The sequence below is a fragment of the Sorex fumeus genome, unplaced genomic scaffold, assembly GCF_029834395.1.
Source record: "Sorex fumeus unplaced genomic scaffold, SorFum_2.1 ptg000006l, whole genome shotgun sequence".
NCBI lineage: Eukaryota > Metazoa > Chordata > Mammalia > Eulipotyphla > Soricidae > Sorex > Sorex fumeus.
In genome coordinates this window covers 60,808,570-60,829,730 of record NW_026606063.1, presented here as the reverse complement: position 1 = coordinate 60,829,730, position 21,161 = coordinate 60,808,570, and the positions used below count along the sequence as shown (strand labels likewise).

Here is a 21,161-nt window from a genome sequence, read left to right as displayed (position 1 = left end):
CTTCTTGGAAAGCTCAAGCAAAGGAGTTTAGAAATTATGTAACTGCTCCAATTCCTCAGGCTACAGATAAGGAAACAGAGACCCAAAACAGTGACATTCACAAATCACTGCCTCCCTCAGTCACTCATTCACTCACTCTCTCACTCATCAGCTAGTGAGGACCGGGGAAAGCCAGGCAGGGTATGGGTCTGAACCTAGTCCCTATCACCAGTGACTCTGACCTGTGCACACGGCCAAAGGAACACTGTCTCTGGCAGTGACTACATCAAAGTCCACTAACCTGGAAAGCCCAGAGAGAGCATGTGTCCTCAGAGTTGACCTGGGCATGGGGAGACACTGTCATATTTCCTGTAGAACTAACCAGGAGGGAGGACAGGAGCCGAAGTGTCATCGGCCTCATTTCTGGTTGCTCTTTCATGGTCAGAGTTAGGACTCAGCACAGTTATGTATCTTCTATTATTCAAGTGGACTGACAAGCAGGTCAACAGAATGTAACTTAACGTTCTGTTTGTTTCTGTTTTGAGGCCACCCCTGGTTGTGTTCAGGGCTTATACCTGGCTCTACTTGATCACTTGATCATTTGACTTCCCGTTTATCGTTGATTTGCTCGAGCGGGTGCCAGTAACGTCTCCATTTGGCTTATACCTGGCTCTACATTTAGAGATAACTCCTGGCAAGGCTTGGGGATCCACACTTGGTATCAACCTTGCGAAGCAGCTTTTTTCATTCCTGTTATGCATGGAAATCAAGGCTCAAGGAGACCAAGGAGACTGCAATGGCCCCTGCAGAATCAAATCTTCAAATCACCCAAGTTCTAAAGCAGTGAGCCACTCTGCATCCCAATTGATTTTCAATATCAGATAAAAAAAAAGGAAATAAAAAGTATCTAATTATCTTTGGAAAGTGTAAGATTGAAGAGCTATGTCACCAACATGTTTGAGTATGTAGATAAAAGGGGATTTTTGTGAGTTTTCCCCCTAATAGTTTGCCTGAATTTTGGAAATAGTATTTTGAGTAGATAGTTGGATATTGAACCAACACATCTACAAGGCATTTTAAACTTTTCTTACATTCTGTAAAAATGAGGTATTTTGTTCAATTTCATTAAGCTAGCCTCTAAAGCAACTCTACTCTGCCTGGAAGCAGGGTCCCCTGGAAGGCATGGAACCAGAGCGCCATTTAGTCAGTAATTGCTGCTACAGGATAATGGTGCCCTGGTGGCCTCCAAAATTGACTGTCGCTTCCAAAAGTGCCCGGCATGCAACTGGAGAGTATGCAAGCTCTTTGGAGTACCCGGCTCTGTGGAAATCACTGAAGTGATGCCTTTTGTGAAGCAATTACATAACCATGGAGCATTTCGTGGTTTCAGTTTTACACAGTTTCACAACGCATGTTTGAGACAACATTGACCCTCATGTGTGCATGCAAGCAAGTGAAGTGTGTTTGTGTGTGTGTGTGTGTGTGTGTGTGTGTGTGCGTGTGTATGTGCTATCTCTTCCCCTGTCAGATAATGGTTACAGGAAAAGGTGCCAGAGCGTGGCCTTTGTACAAGTTCTACTTGGAAGGAAACTTCTCAGAAAATGGCCCGGGCCATGGCTGGAGACTTGGGTGGTTTTTACAATGAGATCTTAATGAAAAATAAATAAAATAAAAACCACCAGAAACATGGGTAAGAGTCTTGTAACCACCATGAATCCAAGCATCATCTCAGGCTTGAATCTGCCTGTTTCTCTTTCTTCTTGAATGTGGAGAAGAAAACCCCGTTTGGGATGGGGTTCCAGGTCTGCCGCAATTAGTGACAGAGGAAGAACCTGACTCAGGAGCAGCCGCCTTGCGTGCTCCTGTTTCATGATGCAAACTTGTCTTTCCACAGACCTGATATAGTTTGTCACAGGCGTGAGGAGCACTGCATCAGGATCACAGAGGCAAAGTGCTAATGCCACTATGTGAAAGCAGCAAGTGTCAGCCAGCTTAGGACTAAGCATCAGAGCCATACTACTTGGGTTTGAATGCTGGTTCTTGCCCACATGGAAATGTGGTTGTTCTGCTCTATGTCTCTGTGTTTCCTCCATGCATGGAGAAAAAGCACTCTGAACAGCCAGGCCAGCACCCTGTGTCCTGCGGCCCAAAGGCTCTCAGGAAATCCGAAGGGGCATGGTTCTCACACCTGTGCCTGGCTTTCTAATCTCCACCCCCAAATAGCTGGGGAAGCCCTGAGCCCAGGAGCCACATGAGTTAGGGAAGAATGGATGCAGTGAGCTGCGTGGTATCAAGGCTGAGGGGATAGACCCAGACAGGAGCTTTCCCCAAGGAGAGTGGCTTGCTCAGTGCTCATGGATCCAGTGCGCTGAGGAAAGTGCTCTCTGGGCTCCCTGTGTGCTGACTTCTTTTTGTTCCCCAGGGCCTCTATCCACTGCCCTTGCTCAACAGCGCCCTGGACGATGGGAAGGCCACCCTGACCCCTTCCAATACACCATTGGGGCGCAACCTCTCAGCTCACCAGACTTACCCAGTGGTGGCAGGTAAGATGCCCGGATCCAGGGCCTCTCTGGGGCCAGCCGTGAGGACCGGCTAGAGGGCAGGCCTGGCTGAGGCCAGGCAGGCTGTCAGGAGGAAGGTGTCAGGCCGTGGGCCTGCAGAGGACAGGTGGACGCTGCTGGTGGGGCGCCAGAACAGTAGAGAGGGTCTTACCTCCTCCCTCTCCTACCCTTCTGAGGGGACCGGGATAGCCACAGCTCGCCCTGCATGGCAGGGAGCTGCAGCTTCTCCCCTCCCCACTCAACCACAGCCCGACCTGGACTCTGGGGAGCCCCCACTCAGAGAGAAGCCCCAGCCTGCCTGCCCCCGCGGCCCCCCACTTCCCACACCCCACACCCCTCCCCCCTCTCCATGGCTTGATGTGTGCATGTGCCCACCCTCATCTCACACCCCTCTCTCCTTGTTGTCTCCCTCCCTCCGGCAGATTCTCATTCACCCTTCGCCATAAAGCAGGAAACCCCCGAGGTGTCCAGTTCTAGCTCCACCCCTTCCTCTTTATCTAGCTCCGCCTTTTTGGATCTGCAGCAAGTCGGCTCCGGGGTCCCAGCCGGTGCCTCGGTCCCGCCCTTCAATGCCTTTCCCCATGCTGCCTCCGTGTACGGGCAGTTCACGGGCCAGGCCCTCCTCTCAGGTACGACAAGGAGGTCCCGGGCCGTGCAGGTATTGTGGGGGGCGGGAGGGGGGTCGTCAGGGCCAGTCCCCAGCCCATTGCTCCTTTCTCTGGCCCCCAGGCTTGTCCTCCATCCCCCAACCCCTCATTTCCCAACCCCCCTCACCCCCAGCAACTTTTGCTCTTACCATGTTGGCAGGTCAGGCAGTGGGGAAGCTGGCACGAGGGGTGGGTAGAGAGGGTGTTTCTGGAAATGGAGAACCAAGGTGCCATGAGAGTACGGGGACTTGGGCCTGGAGTCAGGTTCTGTGGTTGGGGTGGTGATGGTTGGTGGGGATAGAGGGAATAAAAGAATGAAACTCTGGACAGAGGAAAGGCTCTGACTTTGGGTCCTAGTTCCCGTTGAGTTAAAAGTGTGGCAGCTGCAGTCCCCAGCTCACTAGTGAACCCCTTCCCTAGAGAACTCACCACATTGAGATGTGTGAGGTCAAGAGGAACACACACACACACACACACACACACACACACACACACACACACACACCAGGAAGTTCATTGGCCTCTGGGGGGAAAACCTAGGACTAAATATGTGCCATTTCTGGTGGGAAACATGCCCACAACAGAAGGGTCTGGCAAGGCAGAGCAGGAGTTGTGTGTGTGATGGGGGAGCATTCGGCCTGCCTGTGGCCAGACCTCTGCGGAGTTATATTTCCCTGCAGTGGCAACTCCCCACTAGGACCTGAGCAGTGGCAGGAGGAACCAGCATGGTAGCAGATGGCCTGTCTCCAGACCTCTGAATGGCTTCTACGGACAGAAGACTGTTTTTGATCCTGATTAAACCCACACCCAGGGAGCAGGTCAGAAGCAAGGCAGCCCTTCTGGACCAGTCATCTTGAAACCTGTCCTGAGAGTTCACAGCCCTGTAGTGAAAGAAAAGAGTCTACAGATGCCAGACGTCCAAACCAGGTCCAGAAATGTAGGTCCAAACCAGATCCAGAAATGTTTGACGTCGGGGCTCAGCCTTTGAAAGCCTGATCCCAGAAGAACCAGGTGTTCAATTGCCTGGAACTCAGAGGAACACAAAGCACTCAGACACTACCATCCACCCTTTCTTCAGTGACCCCACATTGTGTGTCTGTAGAGCACTGGGTTTTTTTTTCCCCTCTTCACATCTACTGGAAGGTCCTCTTGGAAGAAATGGGCACAGAAGCAAAGGGTTAATGAAGGAAGCCCAGTGTCTGGCAGAGAGGCAGGGATGAGCAGAGATGAAAGTGTTGACTCAGAGATCAGAATTTCAATAGAGGGTGAAATCAGTAGAGATGGGCCATTTGTTTTGACCAAAAGTGATTAAAGGAGGAAAATCTCTGAGCTGAGTAGAATGATATCATCCAGGGGAGAAAAAAAAAAGAAAGAAAAAGATGGGAGGACAGTGAGGGAAAAGTCCTATCGTATCTTATACTTTTGCTGGGCTGGCCTGATGGTGAGGCAAACCTTGGAGAAGGCAGGCTGGGGTCAGGGCCTGCTTTGATGCAGGTCTGGCAAGGGGGCATGGATGAAGCTGAGTAGGAGGAGGACTAGTTTCTCAGTTAGTGTTCCAGATGTGAATAGGCTTTGAGGAGCAGCTGAAGGGAGAGGATAAGAACAGATGGCACGGGAAGCCGGTACATCAGGCAGGGCCTTGAGGCAATAGTATAAAGTCAGAACAGTTCAGGACAAACTCCCAACTCCATTTACTCCTCTGTTTGCTTTTCTTTTAGGGATTCAGGTGCTCCCACCAACACAGACACAGACACACACACGTACACACACACACACACACACACACATGCCACAGACACACATACACATACCTACACACATACATGGTATAAACAAATCAGGGTGGTACCACCAATCCTTAACAACATTCAGGATATATGCCCTCTCAGTAGACCAGCTTTTGGACATAGACCCCCTCTGGGCCAAAGCTGATAGTAGATACCCAGAGGTCATTGAAGCAGGTATCCCCTATGCCAAGTACTGCTGATAATGCTCAGGATACACCCCCCAGGAGGCCAGTGTTCAGCCATAGGGTCCAGCCTGAGGCTTAAGATCCAGCATGAGTTGAGAGCCCAAAGAAGAGCGGGAAGCAGCAGGCCTGGAGGGACTAGGTCCTGCTAGGAATAAGACACAAGATAGTGGGTGACCCTCTCAAACTCAGGGGATTAGCCTGGAGCTTCTCAAAGAAGGTCCACTTGCAGTCTCTGATCTAGACACTAGCTCAAAGTCCTCACATATCGAGTTTTCAGCTTATGTATCTAGAGAGAAACTGTAGGACTCCCCAAGGAAGAGGACCATGAAGAGGCAATGAGTGCAAGAATCTGTTTGGGGCTGGAAAGGAGCAGCACTCTCCTATGTCCATTCAGGGTGTCCGCGGGAATTTGAAAGAAAGGAAAGGAAGCCAAAAGCTCATTTATCTCCAGGGAATTCTGCCTATGATGGCAGAGATAGGCGGGTCAAATGACAAGGTAAGGTCAGGCAGGTCTCCTTCCTGACTCAGCTTGACCCTGACCCACCCAAGCCCTCCATGCCTTCTCATCGGAAAGGCTTTCATCGCCCGTATCAACATCCCATCCCACAGCACCTTTGTAGAGTCTCCTCCTGGGGCTCTTTCTTAGCCTTTGGCTGTGAGACTGTGATGCCCAAGAAAACTCTCCCTTCTGGTCTGAGCTCCTCTCTTCTCAGCCAAGAAAGAACTTTAGGGTGTAGAGAAAATTATGAACTTGCACTCAAAATTTTAATGGTTCCCTTCAACTATCAAGTCTGGAGTCCGAACACACTGGTCAAGGGCAATCCAGAGGACAGTCTTGTCCTGACTATTCCAGGGCCAACGTCACCTCTGCTGTTCAGAAAGCTCTGGGTTTGGTTTATCATCAATGAGTCCATTATCCACCTTTGTCCTTTTGTGCAAAATTATATTTAATTCTCGATTGTCATAAATTTTCCTTGCAATCAGAACAAGATAAGGAATTGAAAAGGGGTCACACTGGGGGCAGACATCAAAGGGGGAACAAAGCAAATGGTCTGAAATCACCTCTGCCTTCTGAATTCCTCCAAGAAATAGTTTTCTGATCCTTGTCTCAGGCATTATTTAAAATATTTACCAATATTTGGGGTTGGGGGTTCAGGTGTTTTTCTTGTAGAATCCTTACTTCATGGCCAACTCAGACCTGTGCCTTTATCTCCTTTTTGAATTTAAGGCCAAAGGAAGTCTGTTTTCTTGAAAAGGAGGTGGAATAACAAGCCAAAAATAAAGTTATGGTGAAGAACCTTCAAAGTCGGTCAAAGGGAGTAGGCATGACCTGGTTTTGACTTCATCATATAATTTCTGTGGTCTAACATCTAAGATTGCAGGAAGTTTTCCTTTGGGGAAAGAACCCAAAGGTCTAAGGAAATAAAGCCAAGAGTTTTGTGAGACTGATCAGCATTTACGCTACTGTAGTCAGTGAGTTCCATCCTGAAGACAGTCTTACCAGACTTCCTTGGAGGGAGTCTTCAGGGTCTGGGTTGTGGAGTTGATTCTGAGGGCTCTCCTCTGCTAGGAGAAAAGTACGTGACTGAGGAGACAAAGATTAAAATCTCAGCATACTGTGGAGTGACTGACAAATTTCCAAGAGCAATCTGCAAGCTCATCCTCACAGGATGGAGCACCCAGAGGAAACTAGGATGGAATTGACTTGTATCTAAAGGGGTATTATGTGAATGATCCTCTGCTCACTGAGCTGCAGTGCTCAAGAAGCCATCGGGAAAGAGCAGAATGAAGGCAGCAGGGTGTGGAACCTCAGGGATCCCTGAATCTCCAAGTTCCTAGGCCAGCTCTAGCAAGCCATTGGCCTGAGAGCTAGGATTGACCTCCCTCTGTCTAGTGCCAACCACGATGGACTCAGATGCAGCCTTAGAACATTTTCTAGCCATACGCATCTACCATTTTCCAAGTAGATGATATTTGGTGGTGGGAGGTGTGAGTTATTTACTCATTAGTCACAATCTGATCTGGATTTAAAATTCTAGAAAACTCTCTTTCTCTCTGTCTCTCACTCTATCTTCTCTCTTATGTTCTCTCTTCCACTCCCCACCCTGCATCCCCCAAGCATACAAGCATTACTCTCCTATGAAATCACCTGTCATCCTCCATACCCATGCCTGCACAGTCTTTTTCTGTGTTGCTCATGTGATTCAGTAGCTAACTAGTCAAGTGCTTCATCCAAGGACCAAGGGATAGCATCTGAGAGCTGGCAGTATCACAGTCTTCTTCAAAGAAAGATCAGATTTCACTGTTGTCCAAAATTCCTTTCCTCTTCTATGTCTTCAATCCTCAACCCCTTGTTTGCTTCATTCCTGTGCCAGGCATCACTAACTACTACTGGTTAGTGTCTGGTTATACTCTACAGCACAGCACCAGCCATGGGCAGATGTGGCAGTGAAAGTCCAACAAAGAGAGGGGTCCTTCTTTCTCAAATGCTCATGTGACTCTAAACAATGAATGCTAATGGTTTATTTCAAATCGGAAATATTCTGTGGGGATTTCCTTGACATGTAACAATTTATAGAATATACCCATGGTGCTGCTCAGTGCCCATCTATAGCATGAAGCCCTGGCTCAGAATCATTCTTATAACACCATGTAATAGCGATAAGATGCATGATATGGTGCATCTTAACTGTGAAGAAACAGGCTTGTCGCACAGATCAGGCTAAGGATGAAGGTACTTGAAAAATAAATTACCGAAGCTAGATAACTTAAGCCCTGTGATTCTGGGACCCTTTCCTCCAGGAACAGGGCAGAAGCTCAGTGGGCCTGTTTTGGTTTGGGGACCCCCGACTTAGCTTCAAATGCCCATCCTAACCTATATCCCATTTATCTTAACGCCTGAGTCTTTATGAAATCTCCAGAGAGGCAGGTAAGAAGTTAGTCACTGTGGCACTGCCAGTACAGACGTTTCAATGGAGTTTCTCTCATTATATTTCCAGTTAAGGAAAAGGGATGAAGGGGTCAAGAAATGAAGGACTATAAGGAGGAAAGTTAGATAAGGAAAGCCAAGAGGTTATGGACTCAATAAGGTTATTGATAAGGGCTCATAGGAACCCTACAGAGTCCTGGAAAGAAAACCAATGTGGAAGAGGCAGAGAAATTTCATGAAATGGGCATTTACTAACTTAGTAGTTAGCAAAGGTGATTTTGCTCCTTTGGGGTATATAAACATCTGGAGACTTGGTTGTCACCTTGGGTGAAAATTTCTATAGGCAGTAGTGGTCAGAGGGGGGATTCTGATGAGCATCCTACATTGCATAGAATAGTCCTCACTACAAAGAATGGTCCAGTCCCCAAATGTCAAAAGTGTGGAGGATTAGGAACTATGTAAATATCATATACATCCAAGAACTAGGATGAACAAAAGCTTATCTCTCAGATGTAAGGATTTTGAGAGCAAAATGGGCATTATTAGTAAATACACAGGGAGAATCGCCACAGCCTGGGCAGACCAGGATGTATGGTCACTCTGCCAAGAACCCTTCGTTGGGGAAGGTTCTGGTGTGGACTTGCAAGATGGGACATTAGGAGAAGGGGTATGGGTGAAGGGATGTGGTCACGGGCTTGAAGGATAAATGAAGAGAAACTCATCTATATATATATATATATATAGATGAGTTTCTCTTCATTTACATATATATATATATATATATATATATATATATATATATATATCCAAAATGGGAAGTTTCAGTCTCTGGTATGGAAGAGAGCAAGAAGAATGCAGGTTTGACAACAGCTGTCCCCACATTACCAATACTAGGGTATTGCCTATAAATTATCAGTAGACAAGACAGCTGGACGTAAGTTTTGCTGAAAATGATTCTTTTGTGTAATGGGGGTGGGGGCAGTGGGGGTACATAGCCAGTGGTTTTGGGGATTACTCTCAGCAGTACTTGGGAAGGACCGTGTGTTGTCAGAGATCAAACCTGGGGCTCACACATGCAAAATTGCACTCCAGCCCTATGAACCATTCTCACTGGCTCTGAAAAATGATTCTTTCCAGGAGTATAAATTACAGATAATATAGTTTGGGGTCATATGTAAACAACAAATATTTCTTAGTCTAGATCCTCTTTGTAGGACAGAAATGGTAATGGATTAAATATCCGTATCTACCTGGAAACTCAGTTGTAGAGCAGAAATGCCTTCTCCAACCTAGTGGGAAAGGTGCAGTGATTTATCAACAGTGTTTTTTTCAAAGCTCCAAGCAAGGTCCTGTAGGCTATGCCTATGCCATCTCTTTCTAAGGGCTGATTCTTGATTTCCTCAGCATGAGAGCTGACAAGGATGTATGCTCTGAGATTAGTGGTCTCAATATATTTATTTGTCTAATACATTTAATTTTAATTTTGAGGGATCATATCTGATGATGCTCTACACCCAGAGGATTGAACCTTGGTCAGCTACAGCAAGATCCCTACTTACTCTACTATTATTTAATTTTTAAATTTGATTTAGGTCACACACCAGTGGTGTTCAAGGCTTATCTACTCTCTCTGTGTTCAGGGATCATTTTATGGGGCTCAGAAGATCCAAGTGGGATATCAAGGATCAAACCCAGATCTGCTACGTACAAGGAAAATGATTTACCTGCTGTACTAGCTCTCCAATCTCTAAAATATTTAGTCCTGCTATCCTGCTATGCCCACTGATGTGTTGAATGCTGTGGATGCAAAAAAAAAAAACAAAAACCCCAAGATGTAGCTCTCTACCTCCCTCTAATACCATAACTATTTTATAGATAAAAAAGATTTGTATAAATATTGGCATACAAGGGACTGTGTAGGACTGCAGACTGCCTGGTGGATCTTCTGTTCTGTAAAAGACAGGATGAGGGTAAAAAGACAGGAAGAAGGAAGGAGGAGGATGGGTGTAGAGAGTGGCTTTGGAGAGATCAGGGATGCCACAAGGGAAGATTTAATGAGTCTCAGGGCAGCAAAACATCACGCGTGTGAAGCCACTGTGGGTCAACTGATGACTCCTTGCTGTATTTTTCCAGGGCGAGAAATGGTGGGGCCCACGCTGCCTGGATACCCACCCCACATCCCCACCAATGGACAGGGCAGCTATGCCTCTTCGGCCATCGCAGGCATGGTGGCAGGTAAGGAGGAGAGGCATTGGAGAAGTGTGGGAGAAAAGAGGGTCAAGAGAGGACAAAAGATAGTTGGGTATGTCCCATGCATAAATTTCATGGAGAGCGTCAAAGAATGAAGCAAAGGGTGAGTTTTCTTAGAAATGCCTGAAGATAGTTTAGTGCATTCTTGGCTCCTTAACTCTCCCTACCTTGACCTGCTTCTTTCCAGATGCTCCCACATCCCCCACCACCATGAAAGAGAAGGGCATGACAGACCATGTTTAAATGGAAGCTCTACCACTTTCACCAGTGATTCAGTTGACCTCTAGCACTCTCTAGCAGTCAGCAGATACATTCATCCAGTTCTTGAGCTGCCCATTGTCTCTAGTAATTTAACTCAGATGAATTTCAGTTGACCTTTCTAAAAAAAAAAAAAAAGAATAGGAATGATGTTGACAATGATAATGATGATGAAGAGAGTTGAGATATATAGCCTCCTTGACCTTCAAACTCATGTAACTCTGTATGGTCAGGACTCACTGTCTAGATGTCCCAAAATATTACTGAAGGTAAGGCAAGTGAGGACAATTGCATCATTGTAAGGATTGTCCTGGAATACTGTCTGTCAGTCATTTGGGTCCCTTTGTCTCCAATAATGATTGTCACCCAGTAATCTGAGATGTCAAGGTCTAGATAAGTGAAGAAGACCGGAGAATTTCTTTGGGTAAGTTTCATCCATTTAGAAATTATATAGTAAGGACCCTAGGTTGGAAAGAGAGGAATCAAGTAATTTCCACTGTCCAGAGAGGCCTAAAGGGTCCTGGAATGGAGGTGAGGTGGGATGGGTTCGGCGCTATCTAAATTCTCAGTGTCTCACCTTCACAGCCCTGGCCAGTCTTCCTGACTCTGACCCAGAGACTTGGAGTGTTCACCCAGCAGGGCTCACTCTTTGCCAGCCACCTACTCTGGGTGCCTTGTGCTGAGGCAGGTGGGCTGGCTCTCCTGGGCAGAGGCAGGGGAGGGAGAAGTGAGGGATGGAAGGAGGCTCTGCTCCTTGGGAACCTGCTGAGCTGGCACTTGTTGCTGCCTGGTTACCGTGGCGATGTGCTTAATGCACCGTTGAAAATACAGAATACTGACTCCTCTCTCCCTCCTGGCCCCGACTCCCTCCCTCCCTCCCTTCCTCTTCTGGAGCGTGAAATGAGATTGGTCAAGATAAAAAAGGAAAAGATTCGGTTATTTTTTTAAGAGTGTGGATAATGGGGCCTCTCAATCAAAATCCCAGGCTCCAGTCCGCTCCCACCCATCTCCCTTCCAACCTCTCCACCTTCCCCTGCTGCCTGCATCAAGGAGGAGGAGGAAGAAACATAAAGCACAGAGTTTTTCTCTTAATTATGAATCATTCCCCAGAGGCAGGCCCAGGGCAAAGGGTTCCTGGGGACTAGAGTCTAACCCATGAGGTAGTTTGGGCCTCTCTTCAAAGGCCCCCAGTTTGTTCCAGAAAGATCTCATCTAGATTGGGTGTTGTGGGAAGAAAACATAATAGCCGACTACAGGATCCATTGCAACAAATTGTAAAAGGGATAAGGTCTTGCCATGCAAGGTTAATGAGCTTCCTTCCAATAGTTATGTACAAATCCGTTTTCAGAAAAGGCAGTACTCTTTAAATATATCATCTAGTACTCAAGAAATCCATGGTGCAAATGAATCATTTAGGAATGATTTTGTAGAATTTTTCTTGTGTGTGTGCATTTCTTACCAGACTTCAATCTCCTAGTTGACTAGGTGGTGTCATCCATAAACATCAGCAAACCTTCACTGAGTAACTACTATGTTTAGGTATATCATAAATACTCAAAGCAAGGCATGTCCATGACATTCTTCACAAGTGGAAAAAAGAAAGATCATTCATTACACTCCTTTGTGCCTGATTATTCAGAAATAGAACTTTATTTCTTGTTTTATTCTCACCATCAGACTGAGTAGCTGATATTATCCTAACTTTATAGAGATAAGGAAACAAACTGAAAAAAAAAGCAAGCTCTGGGTTCTAACATACAAAGCAGAATGAGTCGTTCAATTGTATTCTTTTAATTTTAAATCTGTGGTTCCATCTGTTACTCCATATCGGAGGTAAATATGCAAGTAATAGAACAGTGATACAGGAAGGGGACCATGACAGGGATTTCTCTTGTCCATTCATCTTCTGTTTTGCCTTCAAACTGCTGTTGTTCCTACACCATTAAGACAGTTAATCACCCTCACTCCAGTTCTGAAGCTGAACTGAGAGCTCTGGAGAGATATATCCATCCATCCATTTACCTTTATGTATATGTTTCCACATACATCATCTTATCCATCCTTCATCCTTGTCCTTCCATCCATCTCTTCATCCATTCACCCATTCATCCTTTCATCTATCCATTATTCCATCACCCACCATCTTGGCATTCTTCTATCCATTCACCACTTTTTATTTATCAGAATATGGTTTGAATATCCCCTATCTAGATGCTGAGGATACATCAGTAAACAAGACAGGTACCTCTATTTATGGAGTGTACAACCTAATTGTGTGAGTGAAGCACAGTAAAAGAATGAATAATAAAGGAGATAATTTCAGAGAGTGGTGTGCTGTGAAGACTATAAAGTAGGATGATGTAATAAAGAGCCATGGGGAGAAGAGATAAAGAGTTTAGATTGGGTGACTAAGGGAGGTCAATCTAAGAAAATACTCAAGTTGGTCAGCCAAGTGGTAAATTGGGGCAGACAATCCCTAGCTCAAAAGAACAGCAAGTGCAAAGGCCCCAAGGCAGGAACTAGTTTAGCATGATTGCACACAGAAAGAGGCTGAGTGTATCGAAGAACAGAGATTAAGGAGAGAATACGCTATGAAATGAGGAGATGTTGGTTGTGACTGGTCATTTTTTTCCCCTTTATTTTTGGGCCACACCTAGTGGTGCTCAGGCATTGCTCCTGGTTTTGCACTCAGGAATTACTCCTGGCAATGCACAGGGGACCATATGGGATGCCGGCATTCTAATCCAAGTCAGCTGCATGCAAGGCAAGAGTCCTACCCACTTGTACTATTATTTGGGCCCCATGACCGGTCAATTCTTAAGACTACTCAGACTGGTGGAAAAATGGATTTTAGACAGTAAAAAAGATCAGAGCTTGGTTAGGGGAATGACAATTGTTGTACTTCAGGCTAGAGATGAAAGTGACTTGGGCTAAGGATGGAGACATGAAGGAGGAGAAAAGAAACACTGATAATATACTTTGGCAGTAGATTTGACAAAATTTTCTGTTGAATTTTCTGAAAATATTCAAAAACAGAGAAAGTAAGAATGATGCCTTTGACTTGGGTTTGGGGAAGTGCATAGGTGGTGGTAACAAGTTTCTTTGTGGGACAGTCAGAAAAGTAAAGGTGGAAAGTATTGGAGATGGAAATAGGAGTTCTGTTGAATCATGTTAAGACTGAGGTGTCTCCTAGGAATCTAATTTAATAAGTCAATAGTCACAGGATAGATATTTGAAGGAAGAATGCTGACTTAGAGTATACATTTCAACCATTGTACAAATCAGTCACTTAAAACCAAGGGATTAAGCAAGATCACTAGAATGAGAACATGGGTGGAAAGTCACAGAATGTGTATAACCTATCAACTCTGAGGTTCTTTAGCATTTAGAGTTCTCGCAGAGAAGGAACCACCAGCAAAGTGAATGAGTAGGCAAGTTCAGCGGGAAGCAAACCACGTGGTTGGGTGTCCTGAAATACAAAGGCAGAGAGGGAGTGATGGCTTGACTCAGTTGGCAAAGAGTTTGAGAGTTCTTAAAGAGATCTACATTGGCTTGACTAGGAGGATAGAAGGTAAAGGCTTCTCTGTATGCATCCGAGGATGGGGCTGGTAACCAAAGAAGAGAAGATATCAGAAAACATGTTTGTAGGCTGAAAGGAGTGATGAATTAGAAAGGGTGAGATTAATGAAGCAGATAAAAGAGAGGGGGTAACTTGTAGGGCAAAGTCCTTGGAAAGGTGAGTAGAGAGGAATGAAGAACAAAGGATGGGTTGACCTTTCCTGAGTGCAGACACGTTTTATCTGCACTTGTAAGCTGACAGAATTGAGGATGGGAAGATGGCTGCACCCCTCCTGAGCTCTGGGACTTGTGACTGAAGCAAAAAGGTGCTTGGTAAACTTCCTTGTGACTGAAGCAAAAAGGTCATTGGTAAACACATTGAGCACAAATGTTCAGTGAATGAGTAAGGCATGAGTGAGAGTCAATGCTTGAGTAAGTGACAAAATGAGAGGCCCAAACACATTCTAGTTTTCTCCTAATTTTCGTGTTCGGTCTGGGACAATAGCTCAGTGGGTAGGGAGTTTTCCTTGCATGCGGCCCACTGGGTTCGAATCTTCCGTCCCTCTAGGAGAGCCCAGCAAGCTACTGAGAATATCCTGCCCACACAGCAAAGCCTGGCAAGCTACCCCTGACGTATTCAATTTGCCAAAAACAGTAACAAGTCTCACAATGGAGACGTTACTGGTGCCCTCTTGAGCAAATCAATGAACAACGGGAGAACAGTGCTACAGTGCATGAAAGCTGCAGTGTGGCACTGGTGGGGTTGAGTGAGGTCCCTGCTATCTATCCTATAGACTCAACTGCGTCTGAAGGTGCTCTGAAGCTGGGGAGATCTAGGAAACACCAACAGGGTACAGGATCCTTGATGTGTGGGTTACAAGACAACACTGGACTGCTAGGAGACCTAGAGGCCATGGGCTTTAGTTTTGTCTCCAGCGGATCCTGTGGTCTGGGCAGCTGTCTCACCCTTTCTGAATAACAACTTCTTCATTTGTGAAGTTAGTGGTTGGATTATGTATATATATATATATATATATATATATATATAGAGAGAGAGAGAGAGAGAGAGAGAGAGAGAGAGAGAGAGCCATAGCACAGCGGGTAGGGCGTCTGCCTTGCACGCAGCCAACATGGCCGACCCGAGTTCGATTCCTCCGCCCCTCTCGGAGAGCCCGGCAAGCTATCGAGAGTATCTCGCCCGCACGGCAGAGCCTGGCAAGCTCCCCGTGACGTATTCGATATGCCAGACACAGTAACAACAAAGTCTCCAATGGAGACGTTACTGGGCCCGCTCGAGCAAATCGATGATCAACGGGAGGGCCTTTACTTTTATATCTATATTTTAATTCCCCCCCACCCTTCTCCTTCCATCTTTTTTCTCCTCCTTTTTTCGCATATATTTTATTATGCTTGATCTGTGTTCAGTGAAGTTACTACCCCTACGGAATGTCCAATGTCACTATTAATTTTTCAACAAGGAAGGGGTCTAGGGACCTTTTTCCTGCTTCAAATTCCTTCACCTATTTTTCTGTCATGTAAGCTGTCCCTACTGACACTAGCCCAGGCTGAAAAGCTGGTCAGACTATTTTGAGCTTCCGTGGAGCTTTATTTGGGTACCTGATTCCTAGGAAATTTAGAAGACCTGGCATTTCTTGGGTGATCCCCGTAAGCCAAACATAGCTATAAGCATTTAATGAATCTTAGCGAATCCCTCCTACTCAGAAAATCCCTGGAGATAGAGACAAGAACTTGCCCCTGTTTACAGAAAGGCTCAGAGAGGTTAAGTGACTTGTCCAAAGTTCCACTCCCAGAAAACAGGAGCTCCAGGCAGGTCAGCCCCTGAGCCAGGCAGTGTCCAGCATACCCCGCTCAGAGCAGGAGGGCAGGAGTTGCTGAAAGCACTGGCTGAGGCTCTGAAGAGCTGTGCAAACAAGCATCTGTTTCCAGTCTGGCACACATCTGACTTTGTGGAGGGAATTGTCTCAAAAGTGCATGAAGGGATTATCTGGAATTAAGAGTTAAGAGTCCTAAGGTCAAGTTCTGTGGTTTACAGGCAATGGGAGCTGAAGCCACCTTCTTAGTCATGCTGCCTCCACATTCCCACCCCCACCCCCACCCCCACCTCCCAGTTCCTCCTCTATCAACTGGCAGAGTTGATAGAGGCCTCACAGGATCATTGGGTGAATAAAGGGCAGCATGCTTGGTCAACTCTGAGTGCTAGGCCAGCTACGGAAGGGGGTGGGGTGGGGGGTCACTGTGGTGAGCTGCTGCTGCTTCAGGGAATGCTGGAGTTCCTCAGATGAAAGAATCCTCCAGTAAGCCAAGAGTCAGCTCTTAGAAAGAGGTGATCAGATTCACTGTGTGTAAATTCATGAGCTGGGTTTGCTTAAAGGGACAGACTTAGTGTAAGACAAAAAAACTCCTGAGGATGAATGCCAGGACATGGGTGCCCAAGCCAGAGGACAGTATGTTTGAGTTCCTCCGTCTTCTTCTTTCACCCTTGATCTTCAGCTACACACACACACACACACACACACACACACACACACACACACACACACGACTGTGTGCAGCTCTGCAGATACTGAAGCTTCAATTCCTACATCTGAAAAATTATATCACACTAACTTATGCCTCCTGAGGTTCCCTTGAGAACTGAGCTTGATGGGCGGGCAAGGGGGGGGGGGGGTGCCTCCAGCACCTGTTAAGATCCCATTTTCCAAAATCGTGTGGACTGAGAGGCCTCAAAAGACTTGATGGAAGCCTTCTGGGTGTCCACTGTCCCTGTCCTGCCTCTTTCTGTACCCCAGGATTCCCCTATAGATCCCATTCCCCATCCTTAGCCCCCTTGGATGCTGCCCACCTCACCAGCCTCTCACCTGTATGCCTCCAACAGGAAGTGAATATTCTGGCAACGCCTATGGCCATACCCCCTACTCCTCCTATGGTGAGGCCTGGCGCTTCCCCAACTCCAGCTTGCTGAGTAAGTCATCTCGGGGATCATACAGGCCCTCTGCTGTGTGGGGTGGTGTGGGGGTGAAAGTCTGGGTCAAAAGTTGTCTGAAAACTGGGAGGCCTCTGGGGGAAGGAGTACTGGGGAAGGTGGTGGGGGGAGGAGTTGTCGGAAATCCAAGAAGGCATAGGGAAGGTGGCTTCCTTGTCTTGTTGTCTGAGGGAAGAAGGTAAAAGTGAGAGACACCTGCATGGTTCTTTGCCCGCTACCCAAGTCTTCTCCTTGTGGCATGATTTGGGGCTCAACCCTGAGGAGGGAGTACAGGGATGCTCAAGAGAAGAGTAGGGGTCAAATTCCTGCCTTTAGGACTCCAGGTCAGATGGCTGCAGAGAGCAGGAGAACTCTCCCAACTCCACCCCAAACCCACCTTCTTCCCGGAAGCAGGAATTCTAGCCCATTTCTTATATTAACTGTCCAAATGACCCACGAGTACCCATGACTCATCCCTGACAGGAAAATCCTTGGCTCTATCCAGCTCTCGAGAATTGACTTCAGAAGTAGGCATCACCCAGGGCTGAGAGGCAGAGACCTCTCATCGCCAAGGACCCCCAGTAGGGAAGAGGAACTTTTTAGGAGTCCATTTATGTGAATCTTGCCAGTAGCATGGGTGTTGCCCAGAGGAAGAACCAGATCAGAAAGAAGTAAGGGTTTCGGGGTACCTGGCCTATGCCCCATCCACCCCTTTACCCCCAGCCTTCTAGACTTGCCCAGGAGGGTAGTTGACCCGGGCTGATTCAGCAGATGAGTCCAGGCGGAAGCTACATTTTAGCTGCCAGGAAGGACAAGAGCATCCAGACAGGCCAGAGTGAGGACTCATCTGCCAGCCACCCCAGATGTCCAGCCTGCCAGCACTCAACACCTCACTGTGGCTCCCTCCAGACACACACCCTACCAGACCAGTTGAGGTTGGCATCGCCGGGGCCCTATGTGGAAGCTCCTTAGGCACCGCACAATTGGGGCACAGCTGGATGAGACACTCCTCGGGATACTTAGCTCTTGGGCTTCCCACTGTAATAACTGTGTCACCCCTTCCCTCAAAGTAGGATTTTTGAAGGTCGAATCAGTCATGAAGCGGGGCTGGGAGAGTGGGGTGGAGGGCACGAAGCAACCATTCTCATTCTGGCCAGGAACTCCAAGGTGAGGCCGGAGAAGGCGGAAATAAGACTGGAGAGGAGTTAATCTTTGATGATCAGATAGGCTAGAGGGATAAATGATTAACTCATGCTGTCTTAAAGGTTAGCAGATGCCAGAGAAGGCTCTGGTGCAATTTCCCCTTCTGACCAGTGGTGTTGTTGTTTTTTCCCAATGTGTCCAGGTTCCCCATATTATTACAGTTCCACATCGAGGCCGAGCGCACCGCCTACCACCGCCACGGCCTTTGACCATCTGTAGTTGCCATGGGGACAGTGAGAGCCTCCAAGCCACGGGAGGACTTGGCCTGGGACAGGCCCCAGAGAGTCACACAAAGGAATCTTTATTTATTACATGAAAAATAACCACAAGTCTAACATTGCGGCACACTCCCTGTGTGGTTGGTGTAACGAACCATGAAAGACAGGATGACTTTGGAGAAGGCCACTCTGTCCTCCAAGACTCCTGAACGAGGTGGAGGGGGTGGGGGGGGAGTCCCTGGGAAGGAGCAGCGGCCCCATTCTGGGCAAGACGACACTGAAGGAGAAGTGTGGAGACCAGAGGGAACAGCTGAGGAGCTGCTGGTGGTAGGTTGGCAAATGGGGCCCCGGAAGAGCAGAGGGATATCCCAGGGTACCTCCCTGGCTCTGTGGCCTGTACTCACTAGCTCCTGTGGGCTGAGGACTTCCAGCCCTCCCAGGGGAAGGCTCCCATCCCCTGCCCTGAGAGGTTCACCCATGCCCTGGAGCTGAGACTCGACTGTCCACCTCAACTCAGCCTGCTTGGTCTTCCTGCATCTTCTTCCCGGCCACTAGCCAACCAAAAGCTCCGCTCAGCAGATCTTCCTGTGACCACTGCTGTGGCCACAGCTCACCCCCAGATCCTTCTTCTGCCTAAAGCAGATGGAAATGAAAATTCCCAAAGATCCCCAGCTCTAGGGGGTGGGGGGTTACCGAGCAAGACAGATCGCTGGGACCCACTTCCCTCTCCCAACAAGCACCCCTTCCCCACCAAGCTAACTGTACTGCCTGCAACCCCAGCCCACTGCGAACGAAGCAACCCCCGAGGCAGCCTGGAAGCCAGCAATGGAGGTTCCCTCTCTGGCCCTGTGGCTCCTGCCCCCTTCCAAGGCCTGACTGTAAATACTGTAAATGAAGCTTGTGTGGGTCCAGCATTCCTCTTTCCACCTCCCAAACTTTGGCCTTTCAGTGAGTTGTCTCCCTCCTAGGTCGGGCTTCGCTCCTTGATGATGCTTTCTTTTTTAAGAACAACCACCCCTCCATTGCCATGTGACTCAATAAACCATTACTCTTCGTCTCAGGCTCTGAGGTTGACTGTGGAAGGAAGTTCCTGCAATTGGAAGGAGGACTGCCTCCTCCCCCATAATCCAGTGGCCTAAGAGCTCACAATGGGGCAGGCTTATGGGTGGTGGTGGGGGGCAGGGGGTGTCAACCATTGGATGGGCTCTAAAGCTCTGATTTAGCTTTTCCCCTTTACCCTCCATAGGCAAGCCATGTACATCCTTTGATTCCTCCAGCTCGGCGTAAGTGGGAGGGTAAAGTGAGCAGAGAGAGTGCTGAACTCATCCTCGGCTCCCAGATTGTTCTGTGGCTAGTGACAGGATGCCAGAAAATGAGCTGAGGAAAGATCCAGCATAACTACCAACAGGGCCCATAAGCCTGGGATGCTTGGTGTGAGGGGAGGGAAGAAAGAAGACGTTTTCCTAGGCTCTGTGAGCCAGAAAAAAATGGAAATAACTGGCTCTTGGAAGCACTTGGGGGAAAATGGTGTAAGTTCCATCCAGTCTTCTGGTCTCACACCAATTGCGCAAACTCACCTCCCCCCCACCCCCAACCACCACCAGTAATGCCTGTGTGGTCAGCACCCCGGAGAGTTGGTGGCCTGTGAGGAGGGTCTGTTTGCTTTCATTTCATCATGAAGATTTGACTAGACTGAACCGTGAAGAGGTAACGGGAGTGGTGAGGGAGCCTGGACGGCCCCTTTCTAAGGAGTTTTCGAGAACATGAGGGGAAACACACTCAAATAGAACCTTGTGGGGCTCTGTGCTCCAGCAGCTGTCAGGAGTCTACACAGGCCCTTTCCACTTATTACCAGCTGGAGTGAGGAGCTGGCCCTGGCCCCATGCCCAGGTTAGTTAATAGCTAGGTGGGGCCCCTCTGAGCCCGAGGCAGGTGGAGGCAGGAGCCGCTCATCCCAAACCCCTCAGCGACTCAAGGCTTCCGAGGCAGAGGCAGAGGCAGAGGCAGAGACAGGCATCCTCAAAGGAGGGCTCAGAGAAGGGTTGTCATGCTTCCATGAGGGGCGCAGGGTGGAGGCCCACAGAGAAAGCCCAACCCTCATATCTCCCTCCTGAGAAGGACTGAGACTGGGGTCACTTTCCAGGAACAAAATTTCTCTTAGGGGGCACATGGATCCCATGATCACAGACTCATGTCTGTGTGACCCATAACCTCCAGGCTCCCGAGTGCCCTCAGACAGACCCACTGCTTGTTCTGGGGCTCGAGGAAGCCCCTATCTAAGACTCACTTTCAGGTGGATGTACCCCACGCGTGCAGAACGATCTTTTGCACATTTATTATTGCACTTAGCAGCACCCTCCTCCTCTAGGATTGCTTGGTGCCCATGGGCCGACCTCAACCCCTAAATGACCACGAGTCTTGGGCCACGCTTTTCCCCATGGGCTGGCCTGGCTCAGAACAACTCTTTCCCTCTCTGAGGTGAGCTGAGCATCCCAGGACACTGCAGGTGAAATACAGCCCCCTGGGGTGGGGGGGGGGGGGAATCGTAGGTGCTGACCATCACCATCCATCCATGTATCCCACCATCATCCAACCAAGGGATC

General features: G+C 47.9%; 1 protein-coding gene across 5 annotated transcripts in view; it reads left to right on the top strand.

The window, feature by feature from the left end:
• Positions 1-18,949, top strand: part of PAX8 (paired box 8) — a 58,640-nt gene extending 39,691 nt beyond the window's left edge. For 3 of the 5 annotated variants that reach the window (XM_056125858.1, XM_056125850.1, XM_056125856.1), the window contains exons 8-12: positions 2,402-2,522; positions 3,042-3,169; positions 10,222-10,323; positions 17,051-17,137; positions 18,483-18,621. In XM_056125858.1, the coding sequence (XP_055981833.1) occupies positions 2,402-2,522; positions 3,042-3,169; positions 10,222-10,323; positions 17,051-17,137 (438 nt within the window). In that variant the 3' untranslated portion in view covers positions 18,483-18,621. Of the gene's footprint in view, positions 1-2,401; positions 2,523-2,962; positions 3,170-10,221; positions 10,324-17,050; positions 17,138-18,482 lie in introns of all 5 variants that reach the window. The other 2 variants (XM_056125860.1, XM_056125859.1) reach the window with 2 other exon arrangements.
• The last annotated feature ends 2,212 nt before the right edge of the window (positions 18,950-21,161 follow it).